The sequence below is a fragment of the Erinaceus europaeus genome, chromosome 21 (assembly GCF_950295315.1).
Source record: "Erinaceus europaeus chromosome 21, mEriEur2.1, whole genome shotgun sequence".
Taxonomy (NCBI): Eukaryota; Metazoa; Chordata; class Mammalia; order Eulipotyphla; family Erinaceidae; genus Erinaceus; species Erinaceus europaeus.
Window position 1 is genome coordinate 36,134,709 of NC_080182.1, and position 17,666 is coordinate 36,152,374.

The following is a 17,666-nucleotide window of genomic DNA, read 5'->3' on the forward strand; positions in this document are numbered from 1 at the left end:
TTAGAAAAGCCAGACCTTCCACCTTCTGCACCCCACAGTGATTCTGGGTCCATACTCCCAGAGGGATCAAGAATAGGGAAGATGGGGAGTCGGGCGGTAGCGCAGCGGGTTAAGCGCAGGTGGTGCAAAGCACAAGGACTAGAGTAAGGATCCCGGTTCGAGCCCCTGGCTCCCCACCTGTAGGGGAGTCATTTCACAAGCGGTGAAGCAGGTCTGCAGGTGTCTATCTTTCTCTCCCCCTCTGTCTTCCCCTCCTCTCTCCATTTCTCTCTGTCCTATCCAACGGCAACAATAAAACAAGGGCAACAAAAGGGAGTAAAAAGAATAGGGAAGCTATCAAGGGAGGGGATTGGATATGGAGCTCTGGGGGTGGGCATTGTGTGGAAACGCACTCTTATCCTATAGCCTTGTCAGTATTTCCATTTTATAAGTAAAAAACAAAAGAAATGGCAGTTATCAAATCCCACCCCAACAGTGTCTGAAAATGTGGTACGGTCCTGGTATTTTCATAAGCCTCTCAAGGCCGTTCCGACGAATCCTAGATCTTGAGAACCACTGATCTGGGGACAAAACGTAGGCGGAGACTTGCACACCAGTGTTCCAGTATTTATGCTGTCGACATTAAGTATGTTCTCTGCACACCTGGCACAAACCCCAGGAAAGAGGGTTTTGATTTGGAATTCTCAGACTCCCCAGAGTTCTGTGCTGGCATGTAATAGCACCAGGCACTAGATCTAGTTGCCATGCCTGGCCCATCCCACATTGAGTATCCACAGGGAGAACCCTCCCCCCCAAACACACACACAACTGCCTATTGAGTCCCACCTACAACCCCTAAAACAGCTTGTCCCTCACAACCTCACACAGGTATGTGCAGATCATATAGGGAACAGACCAAGAAGAGGAAGCAGATTTGGGACTGATTGCTGGTGTGGGGGCCGGGGTGGTGGTGATTTAAGTCCCTGGACATGGTCGTGGGAGGAGAAGGGTGTACTCGGTCCAGTGGGCCAGCCACTTGGCCCCATAGACTACAAGCAAGGGAAGACTTGGTAGGGCCCTGCCACAGAAGGTCCAGATTAGTGCCCTCCAAGGGCAGTGCTGGGTCTCCATCCCATCCTAAACAAGCCTAGTGGCAGAGTGAGTTAGCAAGACCCAACTTGAAGACACTGGGCAAGTCCCTTCATCTCTCTGGCTCCCAATTTCATCCTTTCTCCCCAAGGGAACAAGACTAGATCTGCATTCTAGAACTCTGCAGAATCTGGGAAGCAAATCTGAGCGCACACCCCTCACTCCATTCAGTGATGGGGAGAGAGGGACCAGCCCCAAGGCAGAGAGAGCCACAGTGGGGAAACGAACCGCCTTTATTTCTCAGCATGTCGGCTGGAGATGCCAGTGTGAAGTAAGTGGTGGCTTTACACGAAACCACCCCACCCCAGGACTTGCAAGGAGCCAGGCCGACCAACGTGTCCGCCTCTAAAGAGTTGACTTTGCCCTTGGGTGGATCCTGGCCCCCCCCCCCCCCCCCGACCAGAAGCTTCTTCCTGCAGAGTCCCCAAGAGTCAGGCACATTCAACTGTACAGAAGCCCAGGCGTGTCCTCCTCTCTGGTGGCACACAAGTCAATTCCCTTTAAGGTCCAGCTGTGGGGAGAGATGACCCAAAGCCAAGCCGTAGTCCTGTGGGAATGTGGGGTCCCAGGTTCAAAGACTGAGGACTGTACAATGCAGCAACACAGAAGGGAGGCCACAGGAAGCTCACTGGGGTCAGCAGGTGGAGAAGGAGCTGGAGTGCCCAGAATGTGTTCTCAGCCACACTCTGAGAACAAGCCTGAGGCAGGGTTCCCCTAAAGGCGGAGGGAAACACTCCAAGCCTGGCCAGGTGTGTGCTCGCCCGGGCTCACTGCCGGCAGACCTGCACCGGAAGTGAACCTGAGGCACTTTCCCAAGTCCAAGTGCAGAGTCACAAGGTCAAGATGGCGCCTAGGATGCTGCGACCACTCTGGAGACCGTAGAGAAGCAGGAGGCCTCTGCCCTGCTGCTGCTTAGTGAGCACCCCGCTGACCAACACCACCACCACCCCCCTTTTGTTTCTCCCCAGGGCAGAGCTTGGTGTGGGAACTCCTGCGGACATTTTCACAGTTAGGGCTCTTGTTGGGCCAGCCACCTCCACGTGAGGCTGAGCTGGGCTGTGTGCTGAGGTGCCCCTCAGCCAGAGAGACAGCTGGTTGCCTGATGGAGAGCAAGGCCCCCTGTGGTCTTTGTGGTTCATGGGTCTCGAGATGCAGTGGCTGGCTGCCTGGGGTGAGAATGCCCTGAGTTTCCAGAGGTTCGAGAACACATGGGCCTGTGTACCAGACACCCTAAAGGTGATTGGAGACACTTCACTCAGCACTGCGGGTCTCACAGTGCTAAGCCAAGTCCACAGCCCACCAGGGAAGGACGCTGCGGGTGGGCTACTGGCCAGGCAGTAGCAACAAGGGTCCCTTTCCCCAGCTGGGCATGTGGAAGGTTCTCCAGTACTTTGGATTAAGACAGGGTACAGTGGCGCTGAATCCTTCTAGTCGGACTGAGTTAAAAGCGCGTCTTAGCAGCAAGAGCTGGTCCTTGTTCTCGTCACATGAAGTTGGTGGAGACAGGACCAGGCTGGTGCGAGGTCAGCTGGCCGAGGGTGGAGAAGCTGCCGCCCGCCCACCTGCCCCTGGAGCCCCTCACGTGAAGTAGCGGCAGGGTGTGGAGTCGATGGAGCAGTAGGGGCTGCACTGCAGGTCTCCGTAGGACCTGGGGGAGAGAGGCAGGGGGGTTAGGGTGATGTGTCATCTCAAAGGCCAAGGCAGCCACCTTCTTTGAGACCAAACAGAAGCCACAGTTGTCCCCTTGCTTGGGGGTCAGTGGAGAGTTCTATGAAGATAGTAGTTCCCTGTGCTGGCTGGCAGCACACCAGACTTGCATGCTGGAGGCTCCAGAGGTCAAGGGCCCAACCTGCAGCATCACTATATGCCGGAGCTGAACAGTCAGTCTATCGTGAAAATAACAGCAGAGAGAGATGGGGCGGGAGGCGGGGGGTGGGGGCGTAGGGCGGGGGGACACTTTCTCCCATCCAAAGTGGCTTGAGGGTATTTAAGCTGTGGGCAGGTTTTTCTCGTAGGAGAGGTAGAGAAGTCTAGATCTGGAGTGTCTAGAGATCTCGGAGGAAGAGGGTGGCAAACAGCCTTGTGCCCCACCCAGCACTGACCACAAAATCACCCCATTCTCAAGGTCTAGAAGGTTCCCAGAACCTCCTGAGCTGATGCAAAGGCTGTGTTTCCAGCGTGGCTGCCACTGGAAGGACAGATGCAGCGACGGACTTCTTGAAGCCTGACTCATGTGATGATGGTAAAACTGAATTCCACATTGTACTTAGGTTCAATTATTGCAAACAGCCACCTGCGTCTAGGGCTGTGGTATTGGACAGCTTGGTCTACGCCTCTGTGAGCCCCAGAGCTGGTCCTGAGACAGTGTGTTCTACTGAAGTCTTAATTCACAAAGATCCATTTCAGGTGCTTGGAGACTCAGTGGGAGTCAGCGGGCAAGCCCTGTGTGCTGCTCAATTCTGCATTCCCTCTCTGACTCACACCCAGCTGTCACTGCAGAGCCTTCAGCCAGCCCAAAGGATTGGGGCTTTTCTGGCTTGAGGGAGGAGGTGCAGTGACCACAGGCCCATAGATGCAGACTCTGGGGTGACTGTAGGTCTGAGGTTCCCCCAGACTGAGCTGATATGTGTTTGGGGCTGCATGGACTTTGAGGAGAACCACTTGGAATGGAGAGCAGAGAGGGGACAGGGGGACGGGCCTGAGGACTGCTCTCTAGCCCTGCCAAGCGTTGGGTCCAGGGCTGGAAGCAACGGCTGGAGGGAGTGGCTCCAGAGGGAACCTCATGCCACTTTTTACTTGCAAGGAGGCTTGGAGGTCCATTCTGGGTCTGGGCTACTGGCCTCAGCTATCACAGGAGCTGCCTCTGTGGAGGGCAGGACAGTTATATATATATATATATATATATATGATAGACACAGAAGTAGGGGGGAGGGGGGGAGAGCAAGAACAAGACCACAGCACCAAAGCTTCCTTCAATGCAGTGGGGGCCAGGCTCAAAACTGGGCTGAGCACATTTACCAAGTGAGCTATTCTACCGACCCCCACCAGCTACTTATATGAACAAAGTGCTAACCACTGAGGGTTGGAAGGAACCACATATGCCCTTGATGGGAATGCTGAGCTCCTGGGGATTCCTTGACGCCCCCCCCCCCCCCAAGACAGCACAGTTAAGGATACTGTGGTGCCTTATTGTTACTCACAGGCCTGCCCAGTGCTGGGCTTGTTTCAGACAATCTGGGTTCCACAGATGTTTGGACTCTGAAATGCCCTGATCTCTCCACCTTCCACTGGGTTTCCCCCTCACGGCCCCCTTGCCCAGGGGACTAAGGGTCTTGGTTGCCTCTGTGGGTCGAGCACATTCGGGGGCAAGAGATGAGCTTAGAGACTGATGCTCCTGTGTCCAGGACTGAGGTGACAGATGGCTGTGCCCCACCCAGCTCAGCACCCCAGCACATAGGGTGCTCTGGGAGGGTGTGTGGGGCTCATACATTTAATGCCTCTCTCCCCCAGGTAGGCAGGGCTGTGTGTGGTGGTGTCACCACCCCCTTAGTGTCTAAAGTCTCAGCCATGTAAGAGGCACTCAGGTGGTTTTTATTTGTCTTACCAGGGCATTGCTCAGCTCTGGCTTATGGTGGTACTGGGGATTTAACCTGGGACCTTGGAGCCACAGGCTTGAGAGTCTATTTGCATAACCATCGTGCTATCTCCCCTGCCCCATCAGGTATTTTTTGAAGGGTAGAAAAGGAAGTTGGGGGGGGGGGTGAGGTGATTCCTACCCGGGCAGATAGGTCTCACACGTGAGGTAACCGAAGTCTGAGCCGTCACAGTCCTCCACACCCCTGTGCCGGTGGCCGTCTCCACAGTAGGCGCGGTGACAGCCTGTGGGGATACAAAAGACCAGGCCTGAGAAGGGGTGGTGGTGGCGGCGTGGGCTCGCCTCAGCCTGTCAGGACAGTGGTCTTACACCTCCAATCAGAGCACACATGCCCTTGCACAGGCCCCATGAAGTTCCAGAAGCACCCAGGGTCACCTAGATCTCACGGGAGAGAACGGGAAGACCACAGTTCGGGTCCAGTCCTGCCCCCTTCAGCTGGAAGACCAAGAGTAGGCCAGAGGCCTGTAATGTCAGGCCTAGGGCCTGTAAACTTCCTCCATTGCCTCCATGGGGTCAAGGTCAGGAGACCAGGCAAAGGACATGAGACTTGTCTGTCTCCAGGGAGTGGCCTACGTGGGTGACACACAGAGTGGCGCTGTGCCCTGGGGATGCAGGACTGTCACTGGGGTCTCAGTTCTCACAGGAGGGGAAGGGGTTGAAGTTTGAGCCCTGCCCTTGTCTGACCAGTTCCTTCCTGCTGTGCCAGCTAGCTGACCGTGTCTGCTCCAGGCTCAGAGCGTCTCCAGCAAAGCCGGCACCCCAAGACTCACCATCCACTGAGTGCCATCTGAGGCTCACCCCCACCCCCCAAAGCCCTGCACACCCCCTCACCCCACTGCCCTCACTCCCTGGAAGCTCTGTGTTCCCAGCCCCAAAACCCAGCCTTCTCCTCTCAGGAGGGACCAACAAAGAAGCCCTGTGTGGATTCAGGATACTGGACCCCAAGCGGGTGGACAGTGTAGTGAAAGCCGTGTTTCAGTGGAGGGAGGCGAGACTCCGGAGTCGTGAGTCATCCTTCAGCTCCACCGGCCCAGCCCTCTCAGAACTGAAGGCAACTTGGACTGTCAGACCCTGCATTCACATCCTGCTCTGTCTTAAAAGTTTATGCTTTCCACCTTAACTTGTCCTGCAGAAGGAAGGAAGTGGGGGAGAGAGTAAGGAGTGGAAGGGAGGAAAGAGAGAGGTAAGGAAGGGAAGGGGAAGACATGAGGAAGGGAAGGAGGAAAGGAGAGAAGGAAACCAAACCCTTCAGTGTCAAGCTTGTTGGCCTTCACAACCTTCCATACACTGGAAGGCAGTTCTGGTCTCGCCATTTCCCTCTGAAAAGGTTTTACTCTGGGGACTCAGGCTGGCAAAGTGAGCCCTGCTTCAGATGAGTTCCGTGGACCCTTTATCTCTGGATACAGAACACGAGTTGGAATGTGGATCTGGCCAGCCCTTGCGAACGAGCAAGGCTTCTTTGAGGTGAGATCCTGGCCACATTGACCTGAACGGCGGGGGCGGGCATCTGTCCCCTCAGCAGCCCAGGAACACCCCATCAAGCAGTCCCCAATGCCCAGCTGGTGTCTTTTGCCCTGCGCCCCATGGCAGGCTGGCCTCCGTGATCTCTCTCCGGGCCTCCTGGTCCTCCCTGGCTGGGGTGGGCCCCACTCACTGATGCAGTCGTCACCAGCATCGCCGTTCCCGTCGTCACACTCCTCCCCAGGCTGCAGGACCCCATCCCCACAGGTGCCACGGTGGTCTGTGGTGTAGTCCACAGGGTAGAAAGGGGTCAGCTGGCCAGAGAGACACACCAGTTACCAGGGGTGCTACATCAGGGCAAGCTGCTGGTGCTGGAGACAGAGGCTCTAGGTCCAAGGGTGCTGCCTGGGGGGCAGTCCTTGATATCCCCTGGGGTGGGCTAGGCGCTCCATTTGTTCCTGAGCTCTATGGGCTGCAGGGGTGCTGGGCCAGGCCAAGATGGCAGCCTGACCTTACATGGGTGTAGAGGTCACCTGGACCCTTGACTCAGAGAGGAAATTCTAGTTGGGGTATGAAGAGCCCTTAGGCACAGGCTGGGGGTGTAGATCAGCCTGTCAATGTCCAGCCGAGAAGCAAAGACAGAAGCCTGACCTTCCACCTTCTGCATCCCAGAAAGATCTTTGGCTCATACTCCCAGAGGGATAAAGAATAGGAAAACTTCCAGTGCAGGGGAGGGGATATGGAACTCTACTGGTGGGAATTGGACCCCTCTTAATCTTATACCAGTCTTGTCAATCATTATTAAATCACTAGTAAAAAATTATTAAAAAAAAAAAAAAAAACAGAAGAAGAACAGAGCAAAGGATACAAACAGTCAGCCTTCCCTCCCTTTAATAGGGCATCCCTCTCCAGGGTGACGTCTCATGTCCTGAGTGTCTGTTTGGGGGTACCTGGATGGGAAGCCAGCCAAGGCTGTCCTTGAAGTACAGAGATCTCTGGTCTCTGCGGAAGGCAATGGCGTTTTGGGTGTTCAGCCTCTCCAGCTCCTCCTGGTTGTTGACCACAAAAATCTGCCAGAGAACACACTGGTGTGGCTTCCAGAAAGCATTTCTCCCATGGGGCAGGGCAGGGCAGGGCAGGGGCAGAAGCAAGAACTACCCTGGGGCTGATGGGCCGTGGGGGTAAGGAGGACACTCTAGTGGGTGTTTTTTTTTTGGGGGGGTGGGGGGGGAGGCAGAGCATGGAAGGAGGACTGTCTTCTCAATCTAGCCTCTGACATCTGAGTTTAAAATTAAATTTAAAGCTCCACCAGGGAGGCGGGTAGTGCCGCGCCAGTGGAACATACATGCTACCATGTGAGAAGGCCAGAGATCAAACCCCGGCTTCCTACCCTTGGGCTTGCGGGAGAGTCCTGTTGCAGGTGTCTCACTTTCTCTCTGTCTCCTTCTCTCTATAAAAAGTCTTTGGGTTTTCCCCCGGCTCCCCACCTGCAGGGGAGTCGCTTCACAGGCGGTGAAGCAGGTCTGCAGGTGTCTGTCTTTCTCTCCCCCTCTCTGTCTTCCCTTCCTCTCTCCATTTCTCTCTGTCCTATCCAACAATGATGTCATCAACAACAACAACAATAACTATAACAACAATAAAACAACAAGGGCAACAAAAGAGAAAATAAAATATTTAAAAAAAAAAAGGTTTTGGGTTAAGCACACATGGCACAAAGAGCAAGGACCGGCGTAAGGATCCCGGTTCAAGTCCCAGGTTCCCCACCTGCAGGGGAGTCGCTTCACAGGCGGTGAAGCAGGTCTGCAGGTGTCTGTCTTTCTCTCCCCCTCTCTGTCTTCCCCTCCGCTCTCGATTTCTCCCTGTCTTATCCAACAACAACAACATCATTGGCAACAATAACAATAATGACAACAACTAGGTGACAAAATGGGAAAAATGGCCTCCAGGAGCAGTGGATTCATAGTGCAGGCACCGAACCCCAGCAATGACACTGGAGGCAAAAAATAAGAATGGTAAGTAAAAATATATATCTTTAGAAAAAGTTTTCAAAGTTTTTTTCTATTTTGTTTTTTAAGTTACTTTTAATTCTTCTATTTGATAGAACACAATGAAGTTGAGCAAGGAGAGGGAGACAGAGATAGCAGCTCTGTTTCATGCTAGTGAAGCTTCCCCTACAGAAGCGGACCAGCAGCTTGAACCCAGGTCATTTTGCGCAGTATGTAGGCACTCAGCCGGGTGCACCACTGCCTCTCTCTCTCCTCTATTTATGTCTCATGCCTTCTCTCAAAAATAAAAAGAAGATGGCCACTGGGAGCGGTGAAACTGCAGGCACTGACTCCCCGTGATAACTGGTAGCAAAATAAATAATAATAATACATCATGCTTTAAGAGTTGTCAACATTTAAAAATATTTTTTTAATTTATTAGAGACAGAAATTTAGAGGGGAGCAGGAGATCGAGAGGTTAAGAGACAGACTCTGTTTCATCACTCATGAAGCTTTCCCCCTGCAGAGGTGGGGACCTGGGCTTGAAGCTGGGTCCTTGTGCACTGTGATGTGTGTGTTTAACCAGGTGTGCTACCGCCCCCTGGCCCCTCAACATCTTTTTTGCACCAGAACGTTGCTCAGCTCTGGTTTCTGGTAGTACTGGGAATTGAATCTGGGGCCTGAGAGCCTCAAGCAAGAAATCCTTCTGCATAGTCATTATACTATCTCCCCAGCCTCAAGAGTTTTTAACATTTTATTTTAAGTTTTATTGCCTCCTCTTATTGCCTCCCCACCAGGGTCATCACTGGAGCTTGGTGCCTGTATGATAAATCCACTGCTTCTGATAGAAATTGAGAGGAGAGGAAGACAGACATCTGTAGTACTTGCTTCACCACTCAAGAAGCTTCCCCCTGCAGGTGGGGAACAGGAGCTCAAACCCAGGCCCTGGGGCATAGCAACATGTGCCCTTACCCAGGTGCACCACTGCCTGCCCCCTCTTTTAACTATTATATTTATTTATTTTAGCTATGTAGATGGGCACACACAGACACACACAAGCCCTGCTCAGCTACGGCCTCTGGTGGTGCTGGGCAGTAAACCTGGGGCCTTTGGTGTCTCAGGCATCAAAGTTGTTCTGCATAACCATTATACTATCTCCCCAGCTCAAGATTTCAACATCTGAAATGTTTCCAAGACTTAAATAAAAGGTGATGTCGTCTAATCAAGCTCTTCAACATCGGGAAATAATCCTGAACACATTTCTCATGCTCAGAGCTGTCCGTTCTGGTGTTACTTCCTTTTTAAAATTTTTTTAAATTATCTTTATTTATTGGATAGACACAGGTAGAAGTTGAGAGGAGGGAATCGGGCGGTAGCGCAGCAGATTGAGCACAGGTGGCACAAAGCACAAGGACCGGTGTAAGGATCTTGGTTCCAGACCCCAGATCCCCACCTGCAGGGGAGTCGCTTCACAGGCAGTGAAGCAGGTCTGCAGGTGTCTGCCTTTCTTTCCCCCTCTCTATCTTCTCCTCCTCTCTCCATTTCTCTCTGTCCTATCCAAGGACAGCAACAACAACAACAATAATAACCACAACAATGATAAAACAACACGGGCAACAAAAGGGGAAAAAAAATGGTCTCCAGGAGCAGTGGATTCATGGTGCAGGCACCAAGCCCCAGCAATAACCCTGGAGGCAAAAAAAAAAAAAAAAAAATCGGGAGAGAGAGAGACACCTGCAGCCCTACTTCACCACTTGTGAAGCTTTCCCCCTGCAGGTGGGAACCAGGGGATCAAACTTGGGTCCTTGCACATTGTAATGTGCACTCAACCAGGTGCGCCACCACCTGGCCCCCTGGTGTTACTTCTGAGTGAAGAACATGGAAGTCCCTTATGAACACCTCCAGTGAGAACACTGGTTATGTAATCAGCAGCACACAGGACATCAGTCCAGGGTTTATTCCCCCCTAAAAGGGAGTTGGGTGGTTTTGAGCAGGTAGAAAAAGGAAACAAGACTGGCCAGGAGCTGATTGCTGGTGAGTTTGGATGGAGAATACATGAAGGTTCATTACACTCTCCTGTTTTTGTATTTCTTCTTATTTTTTAAATTTTTTATATTTATTTATTTTCCCTTTTGTTGTCCTTGTTTTTTATTGTTATTGTAGTTGCTATTGTTGTTGTTATTGATGTTGTCATTGTTAGATAGGACAGAGAGAAGTGGAGAGAGGAGGGGAAGACAGAGAGGGGGAGAGAAAGACAGACACCTGCAGACCTGCTTCACCGCCTGTGAAGCGACTCCCCTGCAGGTGGGGAGCCGGGGTTTCGAACCAGGATCCTTATGCCGGTCCTTGTGCTTTGCGCCACATATGCTTAACCCACTGCTCTACCGCCCAACTCCCTGTTTCTTTTTTTCTTTTTAATGTTTTATTATCTTTATTTAGCATATAATGGCAGTGAGAAATTGAGAGAGAGAAAGGGAGATAGGGAGAGTGATAGTGAGATACCTGCAGACTTGCTTCACCACTGAGGAAGCTTCCCCCCTGCAGCTGGGGATCTCTTTCTTTTTTTCTTTTTTTTTTTAAGACAAAGAAAAGGGCTTGCAAGATAGCTCACTTGGGTGGTGCCCTTGCTTTGTTATGCTCATGGCCCTTTCTCCACACTGAAAGAAACTCTGGTGCTGTACTATCTTTTCCTCTGTCCACCTCTGTCTTTCTATCTGAAAAAGTCAGTCAGGAGTGGTTCTCAATTTGCTGGCTTGATGGGATGGGAGGGATGAGTTTTACTACCAAGATTTTTATGGAACCCTAGAAGCCCAGAGATGAAGTCCCAAGGGAAAGTCACAGCCTAGTTTGCACACCAAAAAGCCTTACCGCAGGAACTCGTGGGGAGCTGGGCCCATATATGGAGTCTCCATAGGAGGGGCTATTCACATTCGTGGGGTTTCCGCAGAGACATCTTCCTGGGGGCCCAGGAAATCCTCTTTCCCCTTTAGGTCCCATGACAAGCTGTCCTAGGAGGCAACAGACTGCTGAGTTAGCAGAACCAGAGGTAACCCAACAGCCAGGAGAGGCGAGCTAACTTCCCACAGGAGGAAGGCTGCAGGCCACAGTCTTTCTGGGGAGGCCAGGGGGAGGATTCAAGAGTCTCTGTGGATCTGAGCGGTGGAGCAGCTGATGTTCTCTGGGCAGGCAGCACCTTCCCTAAGCTTGACCCTCTTTCCCTCCCTTCTAGAGACTAGACAGGTATTCTACTTCCCAGACCCTCTTGCCGATATAACTTCTGCAGTGGGAGAGGGGTGGGCATCTGGGGAAAGTCTATTCTGATAGGAGAGAAAAGTGGGGGCTGGGCAGTAGCACACCAGGTTAAGCGCACATAGTGCAGAGCACAAGGACTGGTGCAAGGATCCTGGTTCGAGCCCAGGGCTCCCCTACCGGCAAGGGGTCACTTCACAAGTGGTGAAGCAGGTGTCTATCTTTTTCTTCCCCTGTCTGTCTTCCCCTCCTCCAATCTCTCTCTGCTCTATCCAACAACAGCAACAACAAATGGGAAAAGATGGCCTCCAGGAGTTCTCAGTGCAGGGACTGAGCCCCAGTGATAATCCCGGAGGCAAAAAACCTAAACTAAACTATATCTATCTATATATCAGGAGGGCTCCAATGTGCTTTGAGATCTGCTGGTCTCGGAACAGGAGGGCATGTTCCCCATTCCTAACTCCAGATTCTTCTCACTGTTACTCCATTCCTCCCTCCCCAGATGTTTCCTAACTCACTCCTGCATGGGTTCAAACCTTTCAAACCTCACTGCCTCCAGAGATTTTTTTTTTTTCCTTGATAGGACAGAGAGAAATGGAAGAGGAGATAATGAGGGAGAGACAGACACCTGCAGCCATTTTTCACTCCTTATGAAGCTTCCGCCTGGTGGGCGGGGAAGGGCAGACTTTTGAATCTTCTCACCCAGTTATGATCCCCTGGTATAAAAGAACATCATTCCTTATGTGGTTTTGTTTGTTTGTTCACTGATCAGCTCTGGTTTATGATGATGCAGGGAACTGAACCTGGGACTTGGGAGCCTCAGGTATGAGAGTCTACATAACCACTATGCTATCTACCCCCTTCTCATTTTGCCCTTTTTTCCCCTCAAAGCATTATGCCTTTGGATTCTGGTGGGAGATTTTTATAACCAAGACCCATCTCCCCTAGTGGAACATAAGCCCCACAAGGGCAGGGCTGGTGTCTGTCTCACTTACGAGCGTTTGACACATAGCACAGGACATGTGATAATCAAACAAATGAGCGAAAGGATACCAATTGGTTGATAGAAAAGATCTTCAGCAAAAGCTAGACACATCACACTTCAGTTGAAAGAAAACTACGGGGCCAGGTGGTGGACATCTGGTTAAGCACACATAGAACAAAGTACAAGGATCCATGCAAAGGATACAAGTTCGAGCCCCCACCCCTACAAGATGAGGCGCTTCGCAAGCGGTGAAGCAGGTCTGCAGGTGTCTATCTTTCTCTCTTCCTCTCTATCTCCCCCTCCTCTCTTGATTTCTCTCTATTCTATCCAACAAAATGAAAAAAAAAAAAAAAGGCCACCAGGAGCAGTGGATTTGTAGTGCTGGCACCAGGCCCCAGCAATAACCCTGGAGACAAAAAGAAAGAAAGGATTTTTTTTTTTAAACCAGAACACTGCTCAGCTCTGGCTTATGACAGAGTGGGGATTGAACCTGGGACTCTGAAGCCTCAAGCATGATAGTCTCTTTCCATAACCATTATATTACCTACATCCCCCTTCCCCCACGAAAGAAGAAAGGGAAGGGAAGAGAAAAAAGAAAAGTACTAGGTCAAGAGCAACCCAACAGAATGGGGGACAAGATGGGGACCAGAAAAGGAAGGAAGGAAGGAAGGAAGGAAGGAAGGAAGGAAGGAAGGAGGCAAAGAAGGACGGACGCTTCCACCTGGGAAAAATAGAGGCTTAGAGAATAGCCACTCACTGATTGACATCCAGACCAGCCAGCAACTAGGGATCCAGGAGATTCCAAAAGAGCAGGAAGTAAAAGTAAAAGTTGTTCCTTCTGCCAAGAACTGAAACTACGGCCCAGTGGGAGCCGCTCCAGTCTCATACTGTCTCATACTGTCGGGGACAGACAGAGATGCCACCAGCTCAGGGAGCACCTGGGGAGCCAAGCACCTGCCACTGAGGATGTGGAAGTAGAGTCGGAGCTGCCTTCCAGAGAGTTCTGTGACCCCAACGACTCCTCCAGAAGCCTGGCCTCAGGGAAGTTCAGCAGTCTGTCCCACGCTCCAGCTAACGAATGGCGAGGCTGCGATTTCAAGTCATACTTGAGCTAGTGCTCCATCATTCAGATGACAAGCATCTGTGTTTCCTGCTGCTTGAAGGAAGCTGCCAGTTCCCAGGTACCGTGCTGATTCATCCACACCCCTGGCCAGGGGGCAGGAGGGGCTCAGCAACTGTGTTATCTGCTTATGGCAGCGTTCGTCCTGCAGGCCTTTGACCTCTACCCCCTTCTAGGATCCCAGCCCCTGTTTTAACAACAGTGGTGTAGTTCAAGCTCCCACCCCAGCACTGGGCCTCAGAACCAGAGGCAGCTTCCCCCAAGGATGACAGGACATGGCTGGCAGCCTGCTTCCTGCTGCCGCTCAGTTTCCCTGCCGCTTCCTCCCAGCAGTCAGAGGGCACCTGTTAACCCTGACAGTCTCCTGCCAGGCAACGCTGAAGGGCACAGCAACCGGCCTTACCCAGCACTGACCCTGTGCCCATGTCCAGCAGCCAGAGGCCTCAGATCTCCTTTACCCAGGGAGCCTCTCTGCACCCTGACTGCTGGATAAGAGGGGGTCCTAGAGAATCTGGGAGCAAGCGGAGGGGCCCAGGACACCCCCCAGTGTGCTCCCAACAGAGGCCGCAAGGCCCAGTGAGAATGTCTCAGGGAGTCACAAAGCATCTGTAGTCCTGGTGGCCACGAGTTGGCTCTGGAGCCACAGGGACTTTGCTCTGATGCTCAAGTTCTTATCAGCCGGGGGAGAGTTAACCAGCACAAGGGAGTTTGGCTGAGGTGGCCAGAGCCTGCACGCAGCCCAGGGGAGACCTGGGATGGGAATTCTGGAATTCTGGGAAATTTAGGATTAGGTAGACACAAGTCTTCCTGAAAGTTGGACTTTTAAAATTTCTTTCTTTTTTCCCTTTTTAATTAATTAATTAATTATTATTATTATTATTATTATACCAGATTACTGTTCAGCTCTGGCTTATGGTGCAGGGAGGTTGAACCTGGGATTTCAGAGTTTCAGGCATGAAAGTAATCATTATGCTATCTATCCCTCAAAAAAACTTTTCACATTTGATGAAAGATATGAATTTGTAAGTCCCAGATGTTCAACGAACTCCAAGAAGGAAAATCCAGAGACCCACACCAAAGTAGATTATAATCAGCTGTCAGAGGCCCAAGAGAAAGAGGTAATCTAGAATGTAAGAAGAGAAATGACTCACTACATTCAAACTAATCTTAGTAAGATTATCAGGTGATTTCTCATCAGAAAACTTATTTATTTATTACCTTTTGTTGCCCTTGTTGTTTTATTGTTGTAGCTATTGTTGTCATCGTTGTTGGATAGGACAGAGAGAAATGGAAAGAGGAGGGGAAGACAGAGAGGGGGAGAGAAAGACAGACACCTGCAGACCTGCTTCACCGCCTGTGAAGCGACTCCCCTGCAGGTGGGGAGCCAGGGGCTCAAACTGGGATCCTTACTCCAGTCCTTGCGCAACTACACCTGCACTTAGCCCTCTGCGCTACCACCTAACTCCCCAGAAAACTTTTATTTTAAGAGTATAACTTTTTTTTTTTTATTTATAAATGGAAATATTGACAAGACCACAGGATAAGAGGGGTACAACTCCACACAATTCCCACCACATGGGAACTCCGTATCCCATCCCCTCCCTTGATAGCTTTCCTGTTCTTTATCCCTCTGGGAGCATAAACCCAGGGTCATTGTGGGGTGCAGAAGGTGGGTGCCAGGGACTGAACCCAGAGTCTTGTACATGCACTCTACCGCTAGGTTGCTCCTCATCCCTGGGTTCTTTCCTTTTAAATATTATATTTATTTATTTATTTACTTGAGTAGAGACAGACAACAATTGAGAGGGGAGTCAGGAGAGAGAGAGAGAGAGAGTCAGTCCTGCCCCTGTGAAGTTTATTTTCTATTTTTATAAAAGAAACTCCAAGAAGCCAAAGCACTGTTCCTCTCACCGTGCTGTTCTGTTAATCTGCTTTTGGTGCTTCCGCGAGGTGCCCAGATGGAACTCAGGCCTAGAGCATGGGAGGCTTGTGCTGTCTGATCTGAGTCACTGCCCTGGTCCCACTGGTTTAGAACTCTGGTCAGATTCAAAGGCCGTCTCAGGAATCACTTTAGGGGCCTGGTCTAAGTCTTGATGATTTTCTTTCTTTTCTTTTCTTTCTTTCTTTCTTTTTTTTTTTTTAAGACACCTGCAGACCTACTTCACCACTTGTGAAGCCACCCCCCTGCAGGTGGGGCCATGGCTCGAACTGGGATCCTTGTGCCAGTCCTTGTGCTTCGCACCATGTGTGCTTAACCCGCTACGCTACTGCCCAAACCCAGTCTTGATGATTTTCTCGTGCATCTCAGCCTCTTTAAAACTCTTCTCTCTAGGGAAAGAGCGAGACAGGCTGGGAGTATGGATCGACCTGCCAACGCCCATGTTCAGCAGGGAAGCAATTACAGAAGCCAGACCTTCCACCTTCTGCATCCCACAATGACCCTGGGTCCATACTCCCAGAGGGATAAAGAATAGGAAAGCTATCAGGGGAGGGGATGGGATACAGAGTTCTGGTGGTGGGAGTTATGTGGAAATGTACCCCTCTTATCCTATGGTCTTGTTAATATTTTCATTTTATAAATTAAAAAAAAGCAACAAATCCTCTCTCGTGGGCCAGAGCAATAGCTCACCAGATAGGGACTCTGCTTTACCATATGCATAGCCCAGGGAGAGGGGCTCACTGGTTAGAGATCTACGAAGGCCTTATGATGATTATTATCATCTTCAGTGCTGAGCCGAGGAATGAACCCAGGGCCTTAAGCATGCATCTTACCACTGAACAGTCTGCCCAGCCCAATATATTTACTTATTTATACATTTATTTATGCATTTATTTATCTGTTTATTATTGGATAGAGACAGAGAGAAATTGAGAGGGGAGGAGGAGATAGAAAGGGAGAGGGAGGGTGGAGGAGATAGCATAATGGTTATGCAAACAGACTCTCATGCCTGAGGCTCCAAAGTCCTAGGTTCAATCCCCCACGCCACCATCAGCCAGAGCTGAGCAGTGCTCTGGTGTTTCTCTCTGTCTTTCTCTGCATATAAATAAAATATTTTTTAAAAATGAAAAAAAAAAGGGGAGAGAGAGATACAGAAAGAAACCTGCAACACTACTTCACCACTCATGAAGCTTTCCCCCTGCAGATGGGGACCAGGGACTGGAACCAGGGTCCTTGTACACTAATGTGAGAACTTAATCAGGTGAGCCACCACCTAGCCCCTTCCAATTCTTGAAAAGTTCTTTATCTTTAGAGAAAGAGATAGAGACCAAAGCTTTGCTCCCCCATCCATGGAGTTATTTTTGTGCTGTCTACATACAACCATGTTATATGCCAGGGGTCAAACCCAGGGCCCCACATATGCTAAGTCTGGTTCTCTACCCACCAAGCCACCTCCTGGCTCCCAGGAAGAGAGGGGTTTTGAAGGAAGGAGAAGATTTTTCTGGGTGAGCTGGAAGGTGACAAAAGCATCACTTCAGGCCTGAGAGACTGTCCAGTGGATTCCAGCTTAAAGGGCAGAGGGCAGTGAAGCTGGGTGTGGAGGGGAAGAAGGGACAGGTTGACTGGGCTAAGTGGGAAGGAGTTGGAAGAGCAAGGAGAGACAACAGGAGTCAGCAGGGCCTGTGAACAGGACGGGGTTGCAGGCTACCAGAGGCTGTCAGAGCAGAAGCAGTGGGCTATGGAGTGGTGGTGGTCTCTGAACCTGTCGTCTCACTCAATCCCAGGCCCTAGGAGGGAACTGGGATTCCAGTCTTTACAAATGGATGCACACAGTGAAACATCACTGCTTTGGTTTGCTAAGGCCTTCCCTATGCATACATACCTTCCCCCACCCCAGGTCCCCTAGCTACCCCTCAGTTCTGTGAGTCCCTAAGAAGCCCCTCCTCCCCTGTCCCCCAATAATGAAGAGAGTCCCTTACAAAGGCAAAACTCAAACCCAGGCTTCAGGACATATTCTCAGGCCTGAAGCTGACACTTTGTGGCCGACAGACTCAAGGAAAACATTATGCCAGAACTCAAGAGGAAAAGCACAGAGTCGGGGAGTCGGGCGGTGGCGCAGTGGGTTAAGCACAGGTGGTGCAAAG

The 17,666-nt window shown here is 51.0% G+C and overlaps 1 protein-coding gene across 6 annotated transcripts in view; it reads right to left on the reverse strand.

The window, feature by feature from the left end:
* Positions 1-1,366: 1,366 nt before the first annotated feature.
* COLQ (collagen like tail subunit of asymmetric acetylcholinesterase) overlaps positions 1,367-17,666 on the reverse strand; it is an 80,915-nt gene continuing 64,615 nt past the window's right edge. For 5 of the 6 annotated variants that reach the window (XM_060180838.1, XM_060180839.1, XM_060180837.1 and 2 more), the window contains 5 exons: positions 11,098-11,237; positions 7,195-7,314; positions 6,438-6,558; positions 4,905-5,007; positions 1,367-2,776 (listed from right to left, as the gene is read on the reverse strand). In XM_060180838.1, the coding sequence (XP_060036821.1) occupies positions 2,707-2,776; positions 4,905-5,007; positions 6,438-6,558; positions 7,195-7,314; positions 11,098-11,237 (554 nt within the window). In that variant the 3' untranslated portion in view covers positions 1,367-2,706. The remainder of the gene's footprint in view (positions 2,777-4,904; positions 5,008-6,437; positions 6,559-7,194; positions 7,315-11,097; positions 11,238-17,666) is intronic. The other variant, XM_060180841.1, reaches the window with a different exon arrangement.